This window comes from Marmota monax, unplaced genomic scaffold (genome assembly GCF_021218885.2).
Source record: "Marmota monax isolate L192 unplaced genomic scaffold, Marmota_monax_Labrador192_F-V1.1 WCK01_AAM20220418_F8-fsc00019, whole genome shotgun sequence".
Classification (NCBI taxonomy): domain Eukaryota; kingdom Metazoa; phylum Chordata; class Mammalia; order Rodentia; family Sciuridae; genus Marmota; species Marmota monax.
The window spans coordinates 7,137,421-7,163,880 of NW_026695242.1; the positions used below are offsets into that span (position 1 = coordinate 7,137,421).

The window sequence follows — 26,460 nt, forward strand, 5'->3', positions numbered from 1 at the left end:
CACGCCTGGCCTGTGCCAGGAATGCAGAATCAACGGGGGAGGAGGCCGAGGTCCCCTAAAGTTCACGGTCAAGCTTGAGAGAGTGGAAGAGTCCAGGAGCAAAGCCACAGGGTTGGCACTTCAGGCCCGGGGGGTGGGCAAAGTGGGTGTGGATGCCAAAGCCTGGAGGGCCCTCAAGGTAGGGCCAGGCCTGCTGTGAAGGGAGGACCTGACTGAGCCCTGAGGGATAAGAAAAATTTGCATGAGAGGAGAGACATCTGCAGTGGTGGTCAGGGCTGGATCGAGAGTGCCAGAAGAGGTGGATGTGGGGGGGCGGGGGTCAGGAGTGCCAGCTGCTGCAGAACTGGGTGTGTGTGTGTGTGGGGGGGGCACCAGGCCTGGGAGGGAGTTGGATGAGAGTCTGCTGGAAACAGCGGCAGACAGTACACATCCCGCGTGTGACCTGCAGTCAGAACTGGCAGAGCCTGCTGTGGCTCTCAGACCTGCCTGGTGCACCCACGTCCAGGGGCAGAGGATGTCAGGCATCCACTGAAGCTAAGTCAAGCCCACTTCCAACTGCTCAGCGTGTTACCTATGTCAGGTTTCATCTGTCATCCACACCACCTTCCCACCCCTGGAGCTGAGCCCCGGGGGGCTGGAGGATGCAGGGTACATACAAGTCCTGCCCCCAGACTGTCAGAGGCAGGAGGGTGAGGGCAGATACAAACTATGTGATCATGCCATCCTGCCAGGTTAGGCGAGGGCTCCTTCTTGGCTGTGCAAAGTAATAATCTCTTAAAAGCACTGGAGCAGTGCAAAGGACGTTACACCAGACGACAAGTGCTGGGTTGGCTGGGACATGGGGCAGCGCAGGCTCCTCCCGCGGGGCCCTCTGGATGCAGTGCCGCCCGCGGTCCCCGGGGGCGCTGTGGGGCCCGGAGCCGCCTGGCTCGGCCGCCCGCTGCTCGCCGGCTCCGCACTCACTCGGGAGGCTGCCCCGACAGCAGCGCGCTCCGGCGGTGATCCTGAGCGCCCACCGCCCGCTCCTCCCCGCTGTGCCACACGCCGCTCTGCCCCACGGTGACATGGGCGTCCCCCCGGTGCCTGAGGCCGGCGGCTGGCGCTGGGGGCCCCTGCTCCTTGCTCTCTTCCTGGCTGCGTCCCGAGGTAAGGTTCGCAGGCAGCTAGGCGCTGGGGAAGAGCCCTGAGAGAGGACCGCAGGTCACCGGAGGGACACGGGCAAGATAGGAGAATCCGAGAGTCCTCTCAACCTGCTGTGACCTCCACCCCACTGCACTGAGGCGGCTGGGATCACTGGGCAGGGTGCCAAGTGCTCCGGCTGGTGTTGGGCACTTGTGCACACTGACAGCTGCCCAGGCAGCCGGCAAGACTGTCCCCTGAGGATTGCCTGTCCCACTCTTCTCCACCCAGAGGACACAGGGCACAAGGAGCTTCTGCAAGACATGGGTGGGACAAGGTGGAGGCAGCCCCAGTTTGTGTTAGTGAAGGCGACTGGCTTTTGACAACTCTAGCATCTCCCTGCCCTTCTGGCCTCTGAGCTCCAGAACTCTCAGCCAGTGCCCTGGTAACACTCCTGGCTGAGCCTGGGTGGACACTGGTCATGGTGGGCACTGTCCACTCCACGACAGCTCTACCCACCTGGTCCCTATTCTGAGGGTCTGAAGGCCAGAGTGTCAGCAGATTCCTGACATCTGGCAAGGCTGCTGCTCACAGATCACTGTGGCTACTAGGGAGGATGTGGGATGCTCCCTGAACTCAGCAAGAACCCCTTCTGGGTCCTTGGGTGATTTATTGCATCTCTGTGGCCTCAGTATCCTAAACTCAGATATAGAAGTCCCACACTTCCACACTCCATCCTGTCAGGACTCTGGATGTTGTCCTGGCCAGGACACAGGGACTCCTAGGGGTAGGGCCAGGGCCCTGGGACCCACAGCCTGGTCCTTGCTTCTTGTCTGAACAGAGTTGAAGAGACTAAACTCAAGGGAGGAGGGGGCTGGCAGGCAGCCTGGGGATCCAAATGTGATGGGGAGGGCAGGGGGAAAGTGTGAGTCATGGAGGGAGTCACAGGGAGGCAGGACGGAGGTGGAGGGCTTGGCAGAGGGACCAAATGGGCAGGTCAGAAGAAGAGAAGGAAGGGGGAAGATGGGATAAGAGGGAGAGGAGGAGACAGAGAACCTGGAAGACACCCCAGAAACAAGTTAGGGTGTTTGTAGGTGGCTTGTTATCTAGCACTGGAAGCCTGGCCTAGGCCGCTGATAAGGAAGCAGGAGCCCAACCCCAGAGTGGCCTAAGCTCCAGCCTGGATATTCTTCAAGATGACATCCAAAGGGTGGGGGAGTGGAGCTGCAGGGAGTGGTACATTCTGGCACGAGACCTTTGCTCATGGTAGGATATGGCTTCCAGAAGGAGCAGGGGATGGTGGTGGCAGGCAGGAAGACCAGCACCCTACCCACCATGGACCACCAGCTCTGCCCTCCCCCCAGTGGCCGCATGAAGCCCTTCCTGTTTTCTTGCCCCTTCCCTCCCCTCACGTGGCTGGGTTGCTCCCAGCCCCAATCTGGGAAACTGAGTCCTAGAGAACCAGGCTTAGCCACTCAGCTTAGCAGCACATCCAGTAATGGGAGGCCCCAAGGGGACCTCAGAACCCCTCACCCTATTTTGCCTCCATAGCTTGGAGCCTTCACTCCCAGAGGTCTTGGCGACTCAAACTACTTGGTGCACCTAAGGGCTGTCTCTCCCTGGGACCAGTCAGGAACACAGCTAGGGCTCCACTGAATGGCGTCAGGAGAGTCTCCTTTCATGGCTCTGGCCTGAGTCTCACCTGTGACATAGGCACATTTGCTAACGGATATTTCTCCTCCTACCTAGTAGCCTGTATAGTGGGGGAAGGTCACACATGGGACTTGGGGGCACCCTGGTCTCCAGGAAGGGTCTGGGTGTTGAGAATGCTCACCATCCTGCCGAGGTGCTGGGTTGCCCTGGGCAGGATCGTTCAAGGGTAAAGCCATTCTGCCTGGGCAGGGGAGATGGAGTAGCTGGGGCAGGCCTGTGCTCCAGTTCTGGATAAGTAAGGGGCTCAGAGCCCAAGAACCATGGAAGATGCTCCTTTCATGGGCCTGATGCAGGGTGGAAGGGATGGAGGGGACACCTTGGGAGCCAGGACCCCAGGGGTGCCAGCACCTCTTCTTCCTCAAGGGCATTCCCAGGACTTGTGGAAGGAGCTGTCCTTGTTCCACTCTCACAGGCTGGCTCAGTTCCAAACTCTGGGACCAACACAGTCAAGCTGGCAGGGGTGCATCAGGGCTAGGGAGGGGTGACCATCTTCCCCTTCATGGTAAACATGGCTGCTCATTGAGTAACCCCATGTGGCAAGGCTGACACAGCAGTGGTCAACTCTTAGGAAATCCATGGCCCACTGCCCAGAGGCCCCAGAGTACAGAGAACAGCCTGAATGCCAGTCTGTGGGCATGAGAGGGCATCTAGCCTATGCCAGGGGATATACCCAGGAGCCAGAAAATACCAGGGAGCCTCTAGTTGAGCTGGGCTAATTTCTCCTGTTTGTCCCAAGCAGGGCAGAGGTTCTGTGACCTTCCTGGGAGAGGGAGGCCCAGGAGGTGGTGCATTGCTGAGACATAAAAAGAGGCCACCTGCCTCCCTGCTGTGTGTGAGATCTCAGGCCTGAGCAGAAGAAAGGGTGAGAGGGTCCTCCGGGGTCCATGTGGCCTGCTGATTCTGACCGAGTCCCATGTGCTGAGCCCGAGGGCAGGTTTAGGCCAATGATTGATCTAGAGGAGGCTGAATCAGCCTCGTCTCCGTGCTTTCCGATGCCCCATGGATCGCCTTAGTTCTGGCATGGCAGTGGCCTTCCTGATGGTATGCCTAGTGGGAATGGGGAGGCGAGGGGCTCTGTGGGTCCTGGGTCCTGCATGCCACAGTTTCCAGACAGCCCTCGCTTAAGCACTTTAGCTTTGGGAGTCAGATTGAGGCTCAAATCCCAAGCCATTTGCCACTCTGTCACATCAGGCAAGATCCCCAACATCCCCTTCCAAGTCACCCCGACTCTAACATGGAGGTGTGACAGCCCCTCCCTCAGATGCAGCGCTTAAAGAGCCGATGAGCAGATGACCTCACATGGAGGCCAATCCTTGTGAATCCCATGTGACACATTACTCCTCGGTTTCTGGGGACCACCTGCCATTGGCGGTCTATCAGCTCCTTGCCACCTGTGGGGCCGAGCAGAGCACCCAGCGCAGGGGAAGGCATTGGCTGGTTTTCCCAGGACTGGACTCTCCAGAATCCTGGAGTCTGAAGGGTGCCCAGGCTGACAGCCACCCACAGACATCCAGAGGGCCCTGGATTCTGCAATGTCCATGGAGGTGCCTCTAGGTTCTCCTTTTAAAGTCCTCCAGAGATGAGGACAGGGCAACTTCGAGATGAGCCTGGTCTAGAGTTTGCTTATCTCTGTGGGATGTTGCTTGTATCTCATCTCCTCATTAGTCCCTGTGCTCAGTCTGACCATCCCCAGAGAGAAAGACAATGGCCACCATATTGGCCATCAGCAATTCAGGAAATGAAGTTTTTCTGCTACTGACCAAGCAAGCGCAGCTCCTTTAGCCTTTTTACCTAGGCTCTGCTCTCCCATGGGGACCTGAGATTAAGTCCTGCTGTTAATCACTCATCGCGGGATCCCAAACACACACTTCCCCTTGGGCTGTGCAGTGGGCAGGTTGGGTGGCTTGGTCTCAGTGAAGGGTAATTCCATGCCGGTGTTTCCTGAGCCCGTTTTCTCATGCCCTTTGTGATTTCGGTTGTGCTTGCCTACTGTCTTGTCTGCTCCCCGCCCCCTTTTAATCTACTCATTGTTTTGTCTGAGCAGGTAGATTTTAAAGGAAACTTTTTATCATTGACATAAGTGGAAAGCCCGTATCATCTGCCATAAATAGAACAAAATCATAGAAACACATAATAGGAAAACCAAATAAAGGTATTAAATTCTAGCTGGAAACTTTAGTCAGGGGAAGGCTCTGAATTTGAAACCTGCCGCTATCTCTTTAATAATAATGATGATGATGATGATATTGATGATGATGATAATAAGGAGGAGGAGGAGGGAAGAGGAGGCAGAAGAAAGGAGATTAGCTTTTACAGCAAGAGATGTTTTGAAAAGACACAGTGGCATTAAACTGGTACTTTCTCTTTGATGTAATAAGGGCTGGGAGAGAATTGAAAAGGGAATAACTTTCTCTCTGTATGATTCAATGTTATTCAATATTGTAAAACCAAAAGTAAAACTACCTTAAGTTATAGATGCTGCCAGGCAAGCTGAGCCCTCATTGGCCAGACCATCTGTCCATCTGGGGGCAGAAGGCGGGGCCTTCAGTCAGTCCCTGGTCTCTAGAGAGTAATCAGAGGGCTGCAGGCCTCTGGAGGCCTGGTTTCAAATTCCTGCCACAGTTGACCAGCTGTGAGACTCTGTGCTTCAGCTTCCACAGCTGCGCAATGGAGATGCTTCCAGCACCTGCCCCTCAGGTGGGGACATTAGATAAGCGAGTCCACCTCAAAGTTCTTAGAGCGACACCCAGCACAAAGGGGCTGCTACTGCTACCACCACTGGGCCTCCTGCCCTGGTGGACGGTGGAGGTCTAGGGGACTTGAATGGGGACTTTTCACAGCGTGGCTCCTAAGGGGAGGCCAGAGCTGAGGTCCTGCTCACTCAGACCCCCTGTGGGAAGCCCCTGGAGTCTGGGACTGCTCATCCATCCCAGCCAGGCCTCTGGCTCCCCGCCCAGGCTCTCCCTGGGGAGGCCCACTGACCAGGAGCCTCAGCCCCGGATGCTCGGACGGGTTCCCGAGGGGCTGGAAGTGTGGCTTCCTCCCATAGAGCCTGGCTTCCCCTTCCCGGCCTCCTTAGTCTGATGTGAATGGACACTTCCTGCTGGGGCAGGTATCAATAAACACATCTGAGATGCCCTTTGTCCTCGCTGGCCAGAGAGCCCCCTGGGCAGACTTGCTGGCTTCAGGGCCTCGGCCTTCGCCCTGGGGCACTTCCTTTTCTAGACCGGGAGGCTCATCCTGATTGGCCTCTGCCTCTGTTTCCCTCAGAGCTCTGCCTCGGGATGAAGGCCTTTTCCTACAGCCCCCGTGGCCATTCTGGAGGGTGGGGCCTGGCCAGGAGCTAACGCCAGCGGGGCCTCTGTGCAGCCAGGGACCAGAACTTTCTCATCTAGTGCGGCGCCAGCAACAGCAGGCGATTAATAGCTGTTTACTCTACAGCCCCGGCAGTGGGCGGAGTTCAGCCGTGTGGGTGGGGCCTCGGCAGTGGGCGGAGTTCAGCTTGTGGGTGGGGCCTCTCGGCCTGACCAAGCCGGGACCACCTCCAAAGGTGGCCGGTGGCCAAGTGAACAGGCAAGGGGACAAGGCACCAGTTGAGAGCCCTCAGGGCCCAAGCAGTGGTGTTCCTGACGCCAGGGTTGCACCAGGACAGTGAGGAAGGACTTGGCCTCCCGGGAGGCACTTTCCTTGGAAACCCACAGGGGGACAAGAGGGACTTCAGGAGAAGGAGCATTGCTCAATCCCACCCCCCACACATTCCCCCCCACACTCCGCCCCCCCCATAGGTCCCAAAAGGACCTCTTCCCCTTTTTAGAAAAAAAGGAGAAGCTGCCCTGGGATTGGGGCGGGCGGGTGGGCGGGGCCAGTTTCAAGCCAAAGTCCAGATGGGGGTGGCCCAGGAGGGCTTTGTCCTGGGGCGTCTGGAGGAGGCCAGAAACATCCCTTTGCCACGGCTGGGACCGGCCCAGAGGGGCCTGTCCTTGGGAGGACACTCCAGGGCACAGCACTGGGGACAACAGCACATAGCACGGGGGTCCAGCTCCCCGCGCCTGCGCCCGCGCCCCCCTCCTGTTGCGCGGCTGTGTCCCGACGCTGGAATCATAATTACTTGGCAGGAGGATGTTGCTCATTGTCAGAAGCAGATCCTTTTGGACACCTGGGTCATTGTCAGAGACCGGGGAAAGTGGGTGGGGAGGAAGGCCCCAGGCTCCAAGGGGGCCCAGAGCCTGTGGGACAGGAAGGTAACTCGTGCCTGGGCCTGAGCGAGTGCCAGGGGGAGCCTTCAGTCAGTCATCTCACCAGGCCCTGGCTCCCAGGAGCACCTGCAGGAAGACAGCCATGAGCCAGGAAAGTTCCGGAACTTAGCCAGGTCCCTGGGTCCCAGTGCCCACTTAACTGTGCCCTTGGTGTGTGGCCTTGTGCACCTTCTCTGGGCTTCCCTCTCTTTATATCCTCTTTAGAGACTCTGCACATTCCAAGGTCACCTCTACCTCGAGACCCTGTGGGCAGGAGGGACAGATCAAGCTGTCTTGTGACCATTTAGGACATGTTAGGCTCTTGTCGTGCTCATTCAATTCTCACAATACCCCCTAATGTGGGTATTATCATCCCTACTTTAAAGATGCAGAAACAGACTCAGAGAAGTCAAGCCACTGGCCCAAGGCCACACAGCCCTCTGTGGCTGAACTGAGATCCACGCCTTAGACACCCCAGCTCTTCAAACAGGAAGAGCCCCCCCCCACCCTTCAGTGGGTGGAGCTGACACTCATCTTTTAGCTATTTGGAAAGAGCTGACCCCTGGTTGAACCCTTTACTCACTGCCTCCGACCTGAACAGAAAACATCTTTCTTTCATTCCACAAATATTTAGCAAGGTCCTAAAAGGAGCCCCAGGCAGAGAGACAGCTTCTCGGGGAATTCAGCCCTGTGTCGGCTGCTTTCTGGCTGGGCCTGGCCACAGGTGGAGCTCAGCCTCTGGTTAACACCTCTGTCCCTGAACACGGGAAGGCACGCTTTCCCTTCGTCTCCTCAGGATGCCAGTGTGGGTGACCTGGGTGTCTCTCCGCCCCACGGGTGTGCACAGGGCGGGTGGCAGGTGGGTGTGGACAGCCTTGAGCTCTGCCCACCATTCCATACCCCTGGCCCCGGCTCAGCTTTGGGCTTCCTTGCTCTGGTCTCCACTCCTGTCTGAGCCTGAGGGTCACATGGATGGGCTTGGGCAGTCGAGCCTCCACCCTGGCTAGCTCCTGGAGGGAGCTGTAATCCTGTGTCACAAATCAAATGTCCACAGAGCCAAGGAAATTTGATGGGAGAGTGAAGCAGGTGGAGGCATTAGGGAGCGGTGAGGACTGTGGCAAGGCGGGCTCTGTGGAAAGGGGAGGCTGCTGCTGAGCTCCCACGGACCGTTGTCTCCCGGGGAGCTGACTCGGTGGCCTGGTTTTCACAGGAGTACGTTACGAATCAGAATGTCCATATCAAATCCCTGAATTTTAAATGTTAGCAATCTCAAAACAAATAATCTAAGATACTTGGAGGGTCTAATGAGATGTTTGAAGACTGGATGTGGCTTGTGGGCTTCCAGTTTGGGCGATTTTTCCAGCGGTATGGTGTCTAAGTGTCTGAGTCTGGTTTTAGCACTTCCTGCATGATCCTCAGTGAGTTACGATGTGCGCCAGTATCCTCATTGGTGAAAAGGGAGCAAACCCGACGCCTACCCCACAGGATTGTTAGCTCTGCCCCAGAGCCCTGGGCCTCCAGCACAACACAGGCTATTCTTCTTACAGTTGTAACTAGATCCCGCTTAACCTGAAGCCCCCCATGTTCCAGGCTCTGAGTTCATATTTTCTGAAACTTCAATCAAACCAGTTTCCTTCCTGGATCTCTGTGTTACTGTCTGTAAATGAGAGAAGTATCCTGCCAGAATTTCTGAAGTCTTTGTTCACCCTGCAGTGACTTCCAAAAGTCTGGCTCTTACATATAGGCAGAGCATGCGGAAGGCCCTGGTGTATCTGTTTTTACCTTCTAAGCCTAACACCCTACTTCTGCAGATGTGTGCTTTGGGACCAAGGCCTTGCGATTTCCTGATACTCTCCTCTTTCTATCTATCTATCTATCCATCCATGCACCCATCCATTCATTCATTTTTGGTACCGGGGATTTGAACCCAGAGGTGCTTAACCACTGAGCCACACCCCCAGCCCTTTTTTGTATTTTATTTAGAGACAGGGTCTCACTGAGTTGCTCAGGGCCTTGCTAAGATGCTGAGGCTGGCTTTGAACTCGAGATCTTCTGGCCTCAGCTTCCTGAGCCACTGGGATTATAGGTGTGTGCCACTGTGCGGGCGATGGATGATATCATCCTTTAGATACACAAGCACTCCAGGATGGGATCTCAAGCCTTTATCAGTCATTCACACTGTAGCGGGAAAGAGTTTAAAGCTGGATTCTCTATTCCATTCCCCACCCCACCCCCACTCCTTGGAAACGTTTCTTGAGTTGAATCAGAGAACTATCTAGCTCCCCTGTATCAAGCACCAACTACTATGGAGCCACTTGCAGAACACTTGTTACTAATCCTTGACTCCAGTCCACCAGGGAGACTTTTCCATTTCTGCTTTGCAGTAAAGAGTCAGGCTCGGGGCCATGGCTACTGGACTCCGAGGCAGGCTGGCCCCACTCCCAAAGCCCCAGCAGGGTGCCTCCCTCTTGACTGGGCAAGGCTTCAGCTTTTCTGGGGTGGGGACCCAGCCTTCGGCTGAGGTGCTGGACTCTAGGGGCAGGGAAGGGGCACCTGGAGGAGGAGGTGGCATTTCCTTGAGTCTAGGCAGTGCCCCTGGCGGGGGCAGTGAAAGGACATATTTGTTTGAACCTATTTCCAAACCCTGCTTTCCTGCCTGCTGGCCTACAACAGCCCTGAGATGTCAATTAAACAACACAGCCCCCGTGCTAACCTGACACAGCGACCCTCCCTGTGTCTGCAGAGGGCACAGATCTCCTCAGGGGCCCTCACCTTCCAGAGCAGCCCTCCTGCAGCCCTGGGCTGAGCTAGCGTTTTCTCACTGTACAGATGAGGAAACCGAGACTCATTCAGCCACACAGAGGACAAGATTCTTCCCCAGTTTTGTTTTCAAAAGTAGTGCTTGGGGGGAAAGTGGGGTAGGGTAAAAAGGACCAGGACTGTGTATTGAAAAAAAAGAAAAGAAGAATTAGAACGTGGTTCTCAGGGCCAGAGGGAGGCAGAGGCATGGAGGAGCTCCCCACCCCATCCCTCCGTCGCCTTGGGTTTTCCGGCTTCCCCGTCAGGGTCTCTCTCTACTTGCTAAATCCTGCCTGTCCATCATCAAATCCAGAGACCCTCCCTCCTCCCAGAAGTGCCCTGACCACCCCCAGAAGGCTGTTTTCTCTCTCCTGCAAGAGCCCCGAATCCTGGCACTGGCTCACCTTGTCTGTGGGGTTCCCGTGCCAGGGACGCAGGCTTGTCTGCTGGGGAGACCACTGGCTCCCAAAGGCCTCATGCTTGGTGTCCAGGTGAGGCGCAGCGCCTGACACTGGCCTTGCATATAATAAGTGCCCACTGGGGAGGAGGTGGGAAGGGGCAGAGGGGCAGATGGCCCCCAGCAGGGTGGCATGAAGCAGTGCTGAGCATAAAGATTGGCAGTGCAGGGGCCACCCTGGGCAAAGCCACCAGGAGAGGGTCACATCCAGCTGCCCGGTCTCTGCCTGCCTCAGAGTCTCTCCTTTCTTGGTCCCATTCCCAGGGCTACACCAGCGGGCTGGGCTCATGTGGCTCCTTATACCAGGCGGGGACGCGCTCGGTACTAATGACCAAGGGGAGGCTGGGGGGACTGACACTCTCTCAGGCAGGTGACGGGTGTCCTTTCTCTGACCAGGTCTGGTGGCAGCCTTCAAGGTGGCCACACCATATTCCCTGTACATGTGTCCAGAAGGGCAGAATGTCACCCTGACCTGCAGACTCGTGGGCCTTGTGTCCAAAGGGCACGACGTGACCTTCTACAAGACCTGGTACCGCAGCTCGCGGGGCGAGGTGCAAGTCTGCTCCGAGCGCCGACCCATCCGCAACCTCACGTTCCAGAACCTTCACCTGCACCATGGGGACCGCCACACCGCCAACACCAGCCAGGAACTGGCCCGGAGCCACGGGGTGGAGTCGGCCTTCGACCACCACGGCAACTTCTCCATCACCATGCGCAACCTGACCCTGGAGGACAGTGGCCTCTACTGTTGCCTGGTGGTGGAAATCAGGTCCCACCACTTGGAGCACAGGGTCTATGGGGCCATGGAGCTGCAGGTGCAGAGAGGTGAGGGCAGCTGTGTGCATAGCCTGGGGGCGTGGGCTGCTGCGCACCACCCTGGACCGTACACGAGATTGTACTGGTGACGCTGGCACTGCAGTGAGTGTGGGAAGGAGTGGCTGAGCGTGGGGGGTGTGGACGTGGGTTAGCGGGTGTGATGCAGAGGGGGAGAGGGAGGGCGTCTGTGGCTTCTCGTGGACGGACCTGGGCTGGCAGGGTGACTCTGCACCGTGGCCACAGAGGGTGTGGGCAACAGCATGACTGACAGATGCCCTGGGTGTGAGTTGGTGGCTGGCTGAGCAGCTGTGTGTGTGCACGCACGTGTCTGTCCAGCTGAGAAGGAAAGGGCTGGGAGGTGGATAAGTGTGGGTGCCAGCAGGTCCCCACTTGTCCCTGGGGGTGGCATGAGAATGAGCAGGGTGAGAACATGCCAGGGTGTGCCAGGGTGTGTCAGGGTGTGTGCTCCGACGGGGCCAGCACTGCCGAGAGGGCGCTAGCTTGCAGCACATGTACCCGTGACATATGCTGAGGGGATACTGGCTTAGACAAGCCTGCTCGGCCTTTTGGGTGTGACACTCAGCTGATGGCCCTTCTCTTTCCTCCCACAGGCAAAGACACGCCATCCAAATGCGTCCTGCATCCATTCTCCCCGCAGGAGAGTGAAAGTAAGGACCACCCTGGTGTCCCTCCTGTGTCCTCTGTCCTCTGTCCTCCTGCGTCCTCAGCCCAGGCTGGGCTCTCAACTCTGGCCTCACTTCCACATGCACTTGGATCCCGTCTTCCTCCCTGCGGCTCCCAGAGCTTTTGCTTCCTCCTTGGCTATAGCCCCAGGAGCCGGTCCCTGTTCCCCTTCCAGCTGCTCCCTGCAGGAACCGCTTCCTCCGTGAATCAGGCCTCACCATTTTCACTCCACATACAGGGAAACAGAGGCCCAGAGAGGTGCCTCAACCCCCCCAAACACACAGCTCAGGCAGCACAGCAGGGATTTGGCTACAGCTTGCTTAGCTCTGAGCACGTCCCCTTCTTCCTACCTTGCGGGAGGAGACTGGACGTGCAGGGCAGTGAGTGACTGTCAGCTGCAGTGTTTGCCTAGACAGTTGCCCTCAGGGTAGGGGACACTGCTGTCACCAGTGGCTGAGCACCCAGAGGTCAGGTGAGAAAGCCCAGCAGCTTGGAGACAGCAGGTAAGGGGACAAGTCTTAGGGATGTCCTGCTCTTCTAAGAGGAGGGGGCCTTGGCTTCCAGACCCTCTGGCCACCCAGCACTCATCAGGAATCCTGTGGGGACCAGCCTCTGTCTAGGCCCTGGAGATGCAGAAGGGAAAACTGTGTCCTTGATCTCCAGGAGGACAAGCAGGAGGGCTGAGTCAGAAGGGGCACAGCTGAGCTACAGCCCCCAGGCAAACCCCAACTCAAAGGCGGTGGTGGCTTTTGACTCAAGTTACCAATTTTTTTTTTCTGTTCTTTCTTTTCTGTTTTTTTTTTTCAGTACGAGGGATGGAACTCAGGAACTAACCACTGAGCCACATCCTCAGCCCTTTTTATTTTTTTTTTAATTTCAAGAGGGGGCCTCACTAAGTTGCTTAGGGTCTTGCTAAGTTACTGAGGCTGGCCTTAAACTCACGGTCCTCCTGTCTCAGCCTCCCCAGCTGCTGGGATCACAGGTATGCACCACCGTGCCCGGCTTAAAACTACCCATTTTTTTTTTTAAGCCAACAAACACACACCAACCAGAAGCAAAATTAGAACATGCACTTGAGTCTGAGTTAGACCTCCATGGACCTCAGGAGGGTCCAGCCCCTCTCCTGGCACACTGCAGAGCTCGAGTGTCACCTCAGCACCAAACCACCATGGCTGTCCTCACTTCCCCTCTGAGTGGCCACTTTCCCGTGCAGCAGCTCACGACTGTGTGCACACAGCTGTGCCTGTGATGGGACAGGGTGGCCAGCCCTGTGGGGCATGAGTGACATTCACTTCCCCACAGCTCCTTCACTATGAGTAAACACCCCAGTCCCACTTCTTCCTCCACAAACTCTGGTGGAGCCGTGCAGGTCCACTGCTGCCCCCAGGCCACAGCTGGGGAAACTGAGGCTCAGGCAGGGGAGGGGCCCTGCTCCTGCTCCCTGACCCGGAGCCCAGAGGGAATGCCGAGGGGGTGAGGCTAGTGAGGGGGTGGAGGCTGGAGTCCTCTCTCCTGACCTGGAGGAGTGCAGGCAGAGGAAGGTGTCTGGGAAGGCCCGGGAAGCCCGGCAGAACTTGGACTTGACGGCCAGGAGCCGGTCAGGCATTCACCGCTGGGCACCGCTGTCCCCGGGTGTTGGCGTTTCCGTCCCTAACTCTTCAGACAGTGAAGCCTCCCTGAGGCCCTGCTTCCCAGAGCTGCTGTCCAGGGAATTGGCTCCTTGAGGGTCCAAGGGACATGCTTGCGTCTGTCACAGCTGTGGGGGCAGGAGACGGCTCTGAGGACTCCTGGGGCTCCCCCTCCCAAACTCTTGGTTCTAGCAGTCTAGACAGTGGGCACCGACACTGAGCGGGCTCCAGATGAGAAGCCTCTGGCCGTGCCTTGGGGTCAGGTGTGGGCACTGAACAGCCCTGTCCTTCTCTGGGAACTGTTTTCACCCGGGCCATCGGGCAGCCGGGTCCTCTTCCTTAACAGCAAGGTAGTCAGGGTCATCTCAGGAGCTGCATCAGGGATGGAAAGCTCTTGTGCCCCAGGGCCAAGGAGCTGGTGAGGAAGACAGCAGGGAGGGGTGGGGACTGGGGAGAGCACCCGCCACCAGCCATGGGGTCGTTCCCACTGTGTGTGTCGGGACGGGAGCCCAGCAAAGTCAGAGCAGCTGAGTGTTCGGCAAAGCTGGACACCAGGTTTTGTATGGACTCTCTCAATTTTAAAATGTTGGCAACTAACAAAACTGTGTGTGCCAGGGCGGTTCCCCGGGTCCATTCTAGGGAAAGGCCGGCGGTGAGGTGGTTAAGAGCGTGGATCCTGAAATCAGCCCAGTTGCTCAACCTCTCTGGGCCTTATTATTTATTTATTTATTATCTGCCAAATGGAGATGATTTGAATAGTGCTTACCTTCCAGGGTTTCTGTGAGACACAGTGAGGTATTGCATGTGGGGTAATGTAGGTGTGGCTGCTCTTACTTCTAGATGCCTGATTTCCAAGTCAACTCATCCAACCCCCTGAGCCAAGGCAGGGTAGCAAGTAGGTGGCAGCAGGCAGAGAGCACAGTCCTGCTTCCTGAGGGGCCTAGAGCCATTTGCCTGGTAACCCGTCACTGCCCAGGGCTGGACACTGGGTGCTGCTCTCCACTGTCGCTTCTCTTTGGCCAGGTCGCAGGGCCTCCTCTAAGACAGCCGCCCCTGGTCGGCCAGCCAATCTTCCAGCCAACAAGTTCTTTGAGTTCCCTTTCTCTAGCTTGGGCCCAGGGCTCTAAGTGTTATTCCTGGGCCGTGGGAGTAGCTAGACCCTGAGATAAGTGAAAGTCCAAGTCACCTGAGTGGGGAGGAAGTCACAGGAGACGGGGAGCAGGGACCGGGGAAGGTGGGGCCCAGGGAAGGGGGCTCCGGGTGCATCTCTGTGCCTCTCCGCCTCTCCAACACGGCAGGTGGGCTGCGGCTGCCCTCCTCCAGCCTCCTCCCTGGGGACCAGGCAGTCCAACCCGCAGCAGCCCACTCCTTCCTCCACACACACCACCAGGAATCCGGCAGACCCCCGCCCGACGGGCCCTCCTGCCCCACCCTGCTGCACGAGGGCCTGGCATACGCCCTAGCAAAGGGGTGGCGACCACCTCTGCCAGAGCCTTATCACCTCTCCAGGGTGAACCTGACCCTGGATGGTGACCAAGTACCCCTAGTGAATGCTGGTACCAGCACTGGTGGTGCATGGGGAGAGGGATGGGGGACTGTGGCCAGGCTGGGCTCTGCAGAGATGCCCACAGACCCGTCCCCAAAGTCACAGACCTGTCCCCTCTTTTCCAGCCTCAACTCTCAGCACAGGTTGTAAGGAAATCTCAGGTTTTCAATGCTCATCTCCTAGAGAGGCCCCAGAGGGGGACCTCCACTCAGAGAAGAGAGTCAGGCAGAGGGATCCTGCCAAGCCTCCCAGGTGGACAGAGTCCCTGAGCACCTGTTGGAGCACACTAAGTGTTGCTTACTAACATCGGAGGAACCCTGCTTTGATGACCGGAAGAGAGTGCTTTGCAACCAGCTTCTCAGATATTGCCCACAGGAAGGTCCTTGGATGGGGTTTAGAAACATGGAATGGCCTGAGATCACTCTATAGAGAATGCTTTTACTTTCAATATTCCACGTTAGAATGCAGCCTTGCTAAAATTTGCACGGAGCCTGCTCGAGTGTGGAGCGGAACTTGCTTTGTCAGGAGCCCAGACCCTGTTCCTGTACAGAAGAGCACTTCTAAAGCACTTGAAAACATTTTGTTCTCTTCCGCCCTGCGAACAACCCCCTGCAAGCTTGTTTACACCGCTGGGTTGTTTGGCCACACAAAGAGATAAAAAAAAATGGCCTGTATTCCCAACTGAACCCCCAGAGCAACATTTAGAGCACGGTCTCTCAGCTGTTTTGGTCAAGGGAAAGGCTCAAATAGGAAGGAAGTGCCCTTCTGCTAGTTGCGGTTCTGAGGCTCCCCTATTCCCAGCAGAACCCCTGAAGTCAGCAGCTGGACTGAAATAAATCACACCTCCCCTCGCTGCTGGGACCGGGAAGCGGCAGAACCTTCTGGAGGGCGATTTAGCCATCGCCTAAAAGAAAACTCACACACCATAGTCTGGCTTGGGACTTGGCTAGGAATTGGTGTGTTCAGATGCCCTTTCCCAGGGGGCCAGGGGTGCAAGCTCACAGAGTCCTTCTGCAGAACGAACAGGCGACCGCCATGCCCACCAGGAGGGCATGTTTCTATAAGTTTTGGGGGAGCTGTGTGTGATAGAGCCCTGGGCAGGTGAGGGGTCTCTGTACTCAGATGCTCCAGCTATGATGAGCGGGAGAGCAACGGTCCTACGCTCCCCTGTCTGCTGGCTGTGCAGGGAACCCATCTAGAGGGGCAGACAAGGGACCGTGGAGCTCCAGAGGGAGGAAGACACTTCTGAGTATTTTTTAAATTTGCATGTTTTTTTTTTAATTTTAAAAGCTCAATGTTTAAAAATGTCAGAGAAGGATTAACAATTCTCTAGTTCTTCTTCCAAGTTGGCCCCCCTCCCATGACTTGTGTGCCTGAGGTTACGAGGTGGGGCTCCCAGGGATCCCTGACCCGGAGCTATGGGGTCCCTCAAGGGGTGGCTTAGGGCTTTTTGTTGTTATCATGGTTAGACATCTAGGACAAAAAGTGTGCCATTTGGACCATCTTTAAGGGGACAATTCAATGCCATGCAACTGAATTACCTTCTCAATCCTGTGAGACCAACACCTTTACTTCTGAAACTTTTTTTTGTTACTTGGGCTTCTTTTGACCTTGAACTCTGTGGCACGGGGTCTGTGAAAGGCCTGCTTCCCTTTTTTACTTTTTGGTATTCAGAATTGAACCCGGTTGCTTAACCACTGAGCCACATCCCCAGCCCTTTATTATATTTTTCTTAGAGACAGGACCTCACTAAGTTGCTTAGGGCCTTGCCAAGTTGCGGAGGCTGGCTTTGAACTCGCGATCCTCTTGCCTCAGCCTCCCGAGCCCCCGGGATTACAGGCCTGTGCTGCCGCACCCGGCCCTGCTTCCCTCTTGGGCACAACCTGTGGCCCAGGGTGGTCCGGCTCTCCCTTGTGGGCAGGAGGAGGAGTCTGTTCTCTCTCCTGGAGCTGCCTCAGCTGTGGGCCTCAGGCCTGTCTTTCTCTGAGCCTGGGCCCGCCTTGGGGAAGGAGGGAGGTGTCTTTGGAAGGTGGTTCCCAGCCATCTGTGCCTCTGCAGGTCACAGAGTTGCTGGGTCCCCTGGCTCCCCAGCCTTTCCTCTCCTTTGGGAGGCAGGTGGGATGGGCCTCACCCTGGCTGTCTCTCTGCCCTTGCAGACATCACGGCGGCAGCCCTGGCCACGGGTGCCTGCGTCGTGGGCATCCTGTGCCTCCCGCTCATCCTGCTCATGGTCTACAAGCAGAGGCAGGCAGCCTCCCACCGCCGTGAGTACTGCCCATGGGGCGGGGCGGGGCGGGGAGTGGCCACTGGGCCCAGGTCCTGGGGGTTTCCAAGGTGCGGGCAGGCATGTTCCTTTCCCTTCCTTGGACACCCAGGCACATGTTTTCTGGGGCCCGAGTGCCTGCCAGGTACTTGGCCCCCAGGCAGTGCCGGCTTGGTGCTCACCAAAAACTGTGTTCTGAATGAAGGAATGACCAGTCTCGGGGGTAACAGGAAGAGCTCGTATTGATTTCTAACAATGGCGCCACCCAGAGATCCTTTGGGGACCTATTCTAATGTAAGGGTGGGTTTATTTTAAAAGTAGTAGCAATTTCGGGAACAAAAATGAGTTTTGGAGTATTAGAAGTGGAAGGGGACTTAGAGATGAATTCAGTGAAGCCCTTCCTTTTGTGGAGAAGTCTAAGATCAATGAATTAAAGAACTAACCAAAGCCTGGTGCTGTGGCGCACACCTGTAATCCCAGCAGCTCAGGAGGCTGAGGCAGGAAGATCCCAAGTTCAAAGCCAGCCTCAGCAATGGTGAGGTGCTAAGCAACTCAGTGAGACCCTGTCTCTAAATAAAGTACAAAATAGGGCTGGGGATGTGGCTCAGTGGTTGAGTGCCCCTGAGTTCAATCCCTAAAAGAAGAAGGAGGAGGAGGAGGAGAAGAAGAACTAACCAAATGCTACGTCACAATGAGGGGCAGAGCTGGGACTGAGCCTTGGAGCTGGGCACCCTTGCTCTTTCCAGGGGATGTAATGTAACCATATGATCCAAATGCTCATCAGAGCCAACAACCCGCTGATGGGGCTGCTGTGCCCGGCTCCGTGCCAGGCCTCTTACATACATTGTCTCACTTAGTCCACAGAACAACTTCTAGAACTTGGTGCCACCATTATTTTTGCTCATCCATTTTTAGTTGAGCAAATTGAGGCTCAGAGAGGTTGTGTTTTGCCTAAAGAACCACACAGCAAATAAGCGGGGAAGCCAGGCTTCAAGTTCACAGCCTTGAACACCTTTCGTATTCTCATTCTGGGTAACAGTGCCTCTTCCCTCCCTGACCCTGTGGGAGCCTCGGCCAGCCTCAGTCCTCCCAGAGCAGGAGGGCAGGGAACTCTGCCCTTGCAATCCCTCCCAGCCACCTCCCCTCTGCCTGGCTGCAGAGGTACCTGACTGAGGGAGCACTGCTGTCCCCAGGTCACACCTTTGGCTGCATCGGCTCCCTGTCCTCCTTGCTGGGGCTCCTGCCTGGAGCCCCGCTGTGGATCACCTGGGGACTGTGACCTCCTTGCCCTCGCCTTTACTCTCAGGACTGCCCTGTTCCCCTAGAGCCCGCACAGCTTCCTGACAGGGAGACGGGGCTGGCCTTGGGTGGCACAGACGTTGGGGCTGGGGCAGGAAGGAGTCCAGGGGTGGGGGGGTGGCTGCAGAGCCGCTTGAACTGCCCTCCCCTGGGCGGGGCGGGGTGAGGGGGAGCCCGCCCAGCTTGGCCCGGCTCCCAGACAGCCCCTGTTCCTTCCCTCAGACCGCAGTGTGGCCCGCCTCGGTGTGGTCAGCGCACACGGGAACAGGGTTACAAACGCCTTCTGGGCGGAGGATGCTGTCTGGCGCCGGGGTGGGGTGGGGGGTGGGGTGGGGTGGCGTGGGGGAGGGTACGTGCTCCTCTCTGTCGTCCCCAGCCTTCTCTGCAGGGTTCCTTGGGGAAGGAAAATCAGAGAATGGACAGCCCCAGGCCCAAATGCCATTGAGGTGTCAGGTGGGGGGTTCCTAGGGACATGGCCCGGAGGGGACTGGGGCCAGTCACCAGTACCTCCTGCTGCACACCTTGAACCTTCACTCCAGGTCTAACCCTTGGGACTTTCTAGGAGGGTCCAGTCTGTCCCAGGAAGGCACAGGTGCACTGGGCTGAAAGGGGGTGTGTGGGCACAGTGACTGGCGAGGGGCATGCTGCCCCCCAGGGCATGCACATCCCCCGAAACTCGGAACGAACCCTGCTCTGTGACAGTTACTCTCTAGCCCTTTACCCCACAGAAAGGTAGGAAACAAATCATCTTCTAATAAAAATACTTTTGAGGCCAGTCCCCTCTCCCTCCCAAAAGAAAATAAAAAGAGAATAAAGAACTGACACATGATTTCAGACTCAGTGACAGAGACAAGAGAGGACAGAGTGGGACGATGCTAGAGACCTGATGCCAAATGGAGAGTCAGCGTCCCTTGATGTAGCTGCGGGGGGGGGGGGGGACACGAGGTGTGGCGGTGTGCTCCAGCAGGAAGCTTTCAGGATCCTGGCCGGGAGGGGGTGCTCTGGAATGAGCCACCTTCAGGGGAGGACAGAGAGAAGGGCCAGGGGCAGTGAGGAGGACAGTGTTCTGGGTGCGGCTTCCTGGGACCGTGACTCAGTTTCCCCAGCTCTAAAGTGGGACTAGCATCCTTACCCCAGAGGGTGGAGGACGAGGGGATCCACGTTGGGCACCCACAGGGAGCCAGCCCGACACTTGGAGTCACCCCGTAAACAGGGCATGGTGCTGACAGATTTCAGGAACTTTGTGTGACTTCCCTGAGTTTGTGCTGCAGGCGCGCCCCTCCCCCACCCTCTGTTTCCTTAGAATGACAAGGACCGGAGGAGTCCGTGCTGGGGAGCCTAAGAAAGGGGGAAGTTAAAACTCCTGCATCTAGTTGGTGGCCACTTTGGGGGTTGGGGAACCCCAAGTGTGAGGCAAGGTCACAGCAGTTCAGTGTGGCTGGGACGTGGGGTGCTCAGACCCCCGAAGCTTCCTCTAATAGATGTCACCTCTCTTAGGTAACCGGGGGGCGAGGCAGAGAGAACCAGGAACCCTCTAATTAGGAACTGACCTTGAGTACTCCACCCAGAAGGTCATGGCTAAAGACCAGGAGGGGACAAATGTCCAAACAGGAAACCACAGTTAGCAAACCCAGGAGCCAGGCCTTTGGTGGACACGCAGACCCTGAGGGTCCCGCACTGTAGGCCAAGCCACAAGAGACGGTGCTGGTCCCTTTGCTTTCCTGGTGGCGAATGTCATCCCCCACATTTGGAAATCGCAGACTTTCACTTAGAGTCAAAATGGGCCACTCACGGGGGTCCACCTGCTGGACAGGCACATGGGCGTCCTGCCAAACAGAAGTGGAACCTGGGCCAAGCAGGGCCCTGCCCGGGACACTCCTGGAGTTCCCGAGGGGCAACTGCCACCAGGGCTGCCTTCCTTCCTGTGACCGGCTTCTCTGTCTGTCCCTAGGTGCCCAGGAGTTGGTGCGGATGGACAGGTAAGGCCCCTGGATGCTTTCCAGGGAAGACCCCCGGGCCAGCTGTGGGAGGGCGGGCTCTGTGTTGGCGCAGCGGTCGGAGAAGCTGATACATCTGTGCTGGCTGGGTGTCCTCCCCGTCACCCACCCTGTCACTCACCCCTCACCTACCCTCACCCCATGGGCTGAGCTCTGGTTCTGCACACCCACCTCTGGGCCCTGGTGGCCAGCCTGGGAGGGGAGGGAGCAGCTGACCCCGGGGCACACACCGAACGTGCAGAGGAGGCCAGTGGGCCCAGGTCTAGCCCCACACCTGGGCAGTGGCTCCTGCCACCTGGGCCTCCCACAGCAAGCTGTGGCCATCAGACAGGAGAGCAGACACTGAAGGGCCTGGGGGTCAGCAGCTCGGGGGTGGGTGGGGGTGCTGCGCTCTGGGCAGGAGGCTGGGCCTGGAAGCTGGGCTCCGGCAGGAGCCACGCTCAGGAGCCTGGCCCCCAGCCCCACAGCCAGAGCTCCTGAGTGTTGGAAAGGGACGATTTCCCAGACAGGTCAATACGGGTCCTGTTGGTGACCCTGCCAGGAACTCAGAGGTTGAGGGCCCTTCTCATCTCAGAAGACAAGAGAACCTTCCTCTCAGCTCAAATAAGCTTTGGGTACCTTCAGTCCTAACGCCATTAGCCATTCAGACCAAAGAGAAACGTGTCCCCTCAGTCCTGAGGCAGGGGTTTGAAGCTGCCTGCCTGTGTCCTGAGGGTCTGACCACAGGAGGGACTGTGGTCAGTGCTGGTAGCGGCCCTGAGGCCCGCAGCTCAGGCAGGGGGAGAGGCCTGGCTCCTCTGCTTGCTGGGAGAGGCTGCCGAGGCCTGGGAGAGGGGAAAGGAGGTGAGAAGAGGGGACAGCGGGGAGGGCAGAGGCCGCGCTCTGGGCAGCAGGTGACCTTCCATTCTGCTTCGCTGGCAGCAACACCCAAGGAATCGAAAACCCTGGCTTTGAGGCCTCTCCACCCGTCCAGGGGGTGCCTGAGGCCAAGGCGCGGCCCCCCTTGTCCTATGTGGCCCAGCGACAGCCTTCCGAGTCAGGACGGCACCTACTCTCCGAGCCCAGCACTCCCCTGTCTCCGCCTGGCCCTGGGGACGTCTTCTTTCCATCCCTGGGTAAGTGCTTTCTGACCTTCACGGCACCTTGACCTGTAAAGGTCAGGACCCAAGGCCTACGGGCACCCTCCCTGGGGAGTCCTCACGGCTCATGGTTGGGCCGGGGCTGAGGGACCAAGCAGTCCCCCACCCCTACCCCGCCGCGCTTCATTTTGCCTCTGTTGTCCTTCGCAGACCCGGTTCCTGACTCTCCAAACTTCGAGGCCATCTAGACCAGTGGGCAGCAGAGGCTGGGGCTGGGGCAGGTGCATCTGAGCCGGGGCTGGCCCTGGGAGTGTCCTCAGCCCCCTTCCTCCTGCTCTGGGCCCAGACTCTGCTTCACTTGCAACGCCCGGACCCTCGGCCAGTCGGGACGCTGTGTTGGGCAGGGGAGAAGGTGCTGGACTACCCACTCCTGTCCCAAGGAGGTTGGGGTGCGGAATCTCCCAGAGACCTGCATTCACCAGGTGCCAAATGAGCTCCATCCTAAGAAGCCCCAGAATTTCCAGTGCTGCAGCAGCCTCTTGCCTGGGGACAAGAGTCTTGGGACCTGGTGGCATGGAGGTGACGAGGTGGGCACTGGCCTGGGCCCTCATTGTCACTGTCCCAGGCATGAGATGCAGGACAAGAGATAGAGAGACTCCTGCCTGCCGTGGTTGGCCTGGGTCCCTGTGTCACCTGAGGCTGCCCCTCTGTGGACCTTACTCTGCACCCGTGGGGCTCTGGGGCTGAGCTGCCTCCTCCCTGTCATCGGAACTCCCCCCGATGCCTCCTGGCATCAGTGTCACTGAGGATCTGTCAACAGGTTAAGTGCATCCGGGGCTCCCACTGCCAGCATTCGGTCCTCAGTGGCCCCCAGATGGGAAGTGCATACTGGGGCAGAGTGGTCCCTGTGAACCACTGGTGTCTTGAGCAATTGAGGCTGGGCCGGAGGTTGCGCCACTCACCGCGGATGATGGCGAGGGAGGGTGGGTGGGTGGGGCCTGTTGGGAAGGTGAGTGGGACCCCAGCTACCCTCCCTGTCCCTTGCTCCCACTGCTCAGCATGGCCAGTAGCGAGGGTGGCCACACAAAGTTTTGCCCATACTGCGACACTTTTGATTGTGAAAAGGGGGTGCTATTAAAATGACCTGGGCAATAGGTGCAAACCCTGTGAATGGACTAGGGATGTGGGGTTTAACCCCCTCTGCTTCTGGCGTGCCTGAGGCCTAGGGAGGCCCCGTCCCCTGGCATTTGGTCTTCTCTTCCATACAGTCATGATGGGTGCCCCACTGAATGGGAGGGTGGGGGCAGTACAAAGAAGAGCTTGTTTCCTCTCTGCTCAGCCTCCATCTTCCGTGCCCTGACATGATCTGGTTATTTTATTTTTTATTATTTTGCAGGAGGGGGTGTGGTACCAGGGATTGAATCCAGGGGCACTTTTACCACTGAGCCAAATCCTCAGCTATTTTTTTTTTTAATAGATTTTTCAAACTTAGAGACAGGATCTCGCTGAGTTGCTAAGGGCCTCACTAAGTGGCTGAGGCTGGCCTCAAACTTGCAATCCTCCTGTCTCAGACTCCCAAGCCACTGGGTTTACAGGCAGGCACCACCAGGCCCAGCTGGTTTTTTTTTCCATACAAGGGGAGTCCTTTGTGGAATTGCCACTGAGGGATTTTAAAGCACGTGAGGGGAGGAACATGGTCACTCTGGGATACAACAGGGTAGGCAGTGCCTGAAAAGAGGGAGGAGGTAGGTTGGGCTGAGCAAATGACCCTCTGGTCTGGGCGCTATGGAGGGCAGAGCTCCAGTCTAGGCATTTGTCTTCCAGCAGTGTCCCCTGGCTCTGCTGAGCGGACGTGGGTGCAGAGAACCAGGACTATGGCACCTGCAGGCAGGGAGAGGTCTGGGTGGATGGGGGAAGGGACCAGCCACACGGCAGGCAGCCGGAGGCCCTGGCCAGGGAGCCCAGTCAAGCAGCCTTGTCAGGAGCAGGGCATGGACCCCTGTGGGCCTCCCGCTGTGGCTGGGACCGAGGGACAGTCCCAGGCCTGGGGGAACCTGAGGAGGGAGCAACAGGACTGATACCTCAAATGACCAGGACACCAAAACCTGCTTTGTCCCTAGGGTCCCCTCTTCCACTCGGACACTCAGTGCAGCTGCCAGAGCGCGCTGTCCTCGCAGCTCCTGGGCCACTGGGCAGGAGTGGGGAGGACACTGTCCTGGGGTGGGCTGTGCTGCCCCTAGAGTCGAAGGACAAACCCTCCGGCCAGACTCCAGTGGTCCAGCCCAGGAAGTGGGGCCCAGCCCCCTGGGGCTGCTGGCCTGGGCCACCCCGGGACCTTAATGCAGAAGCAACTTCTAAGAATTGGGCTGCTGCTGTGCGGAGGGCGGCCGCCCCGAGCAGCCGCGGCGCTTCCTGCCCAGCTTCCTCCCGTGGGGCTCCTTGTCTCTTCTTCTGGGGACCCTGTGAGTGAGCACATCGCAGCTCCGCGGTTTCCTGTTTTCAGTGACACTGACTTCTGAGTTCCAGGCTCCGTCTCATCCATGACCTGAGCCATGCCTGTGATAGCCCTATGGACACCCTTCCTGCCGCGGCCAGGGGGGTCAGGGCCCTGGAACGCCATGTCACCCAGGATGGTGCTGCCTCTAAGAGGCCTGCTCTGGTGGCTGTGGGGACAGGGCGGGCAGGGCCGTGAACATGGAGCTTCCAAGGAAGCAGGAGGAGCCCTGGGGCCTCAAGGATGTGTCCTGCCTAGCAGGGACCTTTGGGACTTGCCTCTCAAATGACCAGTCCTGGGGCTGCCCTCACCCCTGCCTAGCCAGAGCAGCCCCTGCATTCAGAGCCCAGGGCCCGGGCCAGAGGGTGACACAGAGCCATCACCAGGGAGTGCTCTGTGGGGGGATTGGGAAGGGGGGCAGGGTGAGGAGCTGCAGGGGTCCTGTCCTGTCAGTCCGTGCCTCCCAGAGGAGGACTTCCTGGGCGGAGCTGGAACCCTCCGCAGTTGGCCTGGCTGCGCTGGGGGCTGGGCTAAGATTTGCTCAGAGAACCGCAGTCGGCAAAAGAGGAACCAGGGCTGCCAGCCGCAGCGCTGGGTCAAAGCCCTCTCAGTGGAGTGCGTGCCTCAGTCCAGAGAGCCCGACCGTCTGGGCATGCTCTGCTTTGCATCGTTGACCCCCAGAGGTGTCGGGGTGCAACCATGAATCTTTAGCTATTCCAGTAGGGTGGGGCCCAAGACCGGTCCAGCCGGACCCGGCTGCAAAACTGACAACCGATCCATAACCGATCTGAGCCAGAATGCCAGGTGTCTGCAGGACCACTTCTGGCTTTCCACCAACTCTGGCTCCTAGCAGCCACACCTGAACCGGGTAGGATCACCTCAGTGGCAATAATGCCTGAGCTTGTGCAGCATGAGGACAGGCGTTTCATCCTGTTTCACAATTCTGATCTCTTGGGACGGCTCCTGGATTATGCATCCAAAGGGTTGTGAGGGCCTAACGTAGCTTAGTGAGAAAGTGCCGGGATCGGCTAGCAATGCCTGCCCTGGGCATAGGAAAAGCAAGTTGCAGTATGTGTGCCATGTTTTGCTTTTTCTGTCATAATATTCTGTGCTTCCAAACATTTTCACATCCACTCGTGCATTGGGAAGCAGAGGTTCTAAAAGACTTGCATCTTGTCAAAACCAGTGCAAGGTGGGACTAATGCTTGGGTCTCCTGCTTCCCAGGCCTGTGCTCCTTCCCGTCACTGAATCGAATGGCTTTATAGGCCAGGGCCTGGCATGGCCTTCTCCTCGAACTAGCCTATAGTACCCACCAGTGTCCTGGGAGACAAACCTGTGCCCAAACATCCATGGTTCTACACCATTTCACAGCAGAAAGGTTTCCATCTGTTCTCTGCCTGCCCTGACCTGAGCCTTCTCTTCATGGGTCTGGAAGACGCTTCTGCATCAGGTCCCGCTACCCACTTTCTGCCTGGCAGCTATGAAGCCACAGGACCCCTGGAAGGCCCAGGGGCCCATGCACCCCACTTGTTTGCACCACAGGCCGGGGAAGGGAGCAGCCCTCAGCTGTAGGGTCTCCTGAAGGAACTCAGCTGGCTGTAGGCACCGAATGTGAGCAGCTGCAGAGCATCCCCCAAGTGGCAAGAGTCTGGTCATTCTCTCTGGGCAGGACAGGGCCAGCCCACATGACCTGAAGGCAGGAAAAGGCAGAGGGAGTTCCCGGGACTCCAGCCAAGGAAGCAGGGTTCACAGCGGCACAGGGACCAAGTTCAAGGAGCAGAAGAGCCCTGAGGCGAGCGCCAAGGGCAGTGTCCCCAGCTCCCAGACTGTCACTGCTGCGGCCTGTGCACGAGGAGAGGCAGGGGAGGTCGTCTTTCCTGCTTCCTGGACAGGTAGTGTCCGCAGGTGCCCACTGAAGCCAGGTCTGCTCTCTGGGATTGTGTCTCCGCTGGCTCTGACTACGGGGCAGGGGGTTGAGGCCTTCCTCCTTCCCACCGCCCGCCACGGTGCGTCTGAGGCTGGGCTCCGCCCTGACCTCCTGGCTGCCTTCCGTCCTTCCTCCACGGGCCCAGCCCTTCCTCGTGCTGGGGCCTCCCTGATGGCCACTTAGACCTCTCCCCTAATCCTGGCCTCCCTGCCCGAGGCTGGCTCGAGGGCCGAGACGGTGCAATGACTTCCCCTGGTCCCACGGCGCGGCACTGTGTGGCAGGCTGGGGGCTGGCCCGGATGCCCCCGTGGCCCGATGTTCCAGGCCTGAGTGACAGGGGCTGAGGGCAGGGTGGAGACGGGGCTGTCTGCAGGTTGTCAGGCTCTCAGGAAACTAGGGGGGG

The 26,460-nt window shown here is 57.9% G+C and overlaps 2 protein-coding genes across 7 annotated transcripts in view; one reads left to right on the forward strand and one right to left on the reverse strand.

The window, feature by feature from the left end:
• Cdh23 (cadherin related 23) overlaps positions 1 to 26,460 on the reverse strand; it is a 383,514-nt gene that overhangs the window by 35,362 nt on the left and 321,692 nt on the right. The gene's annotated exons all lie outside the window — the stretch shown is intronic.
• On the forward strand, positions 919 to 22,797 carry Vsir (V-set immunoregulatory receptor). Its single transcript, XM_046419886.2, has 7 exons — positions 919 to 1,146; positions 10,720 to 11,148; positions 11,751 to 11,807; positions 17,154 to 17,261; positions 20,511 to 20,538; positions 21,478 to 21,671; positions 21,846 to 22,797. The coding sequence occupies exons 1-7, from the start codon at positions 1,065 to 1,067 to the stop codon at positions 21,881 to 21,883; spliced, it is 936 nt and encodes a 311-aa protein (XP_046275842.1). The 5' UTR covers positions 919 to 1,064; the 3' UTR covers positions 21,884 to 22,797.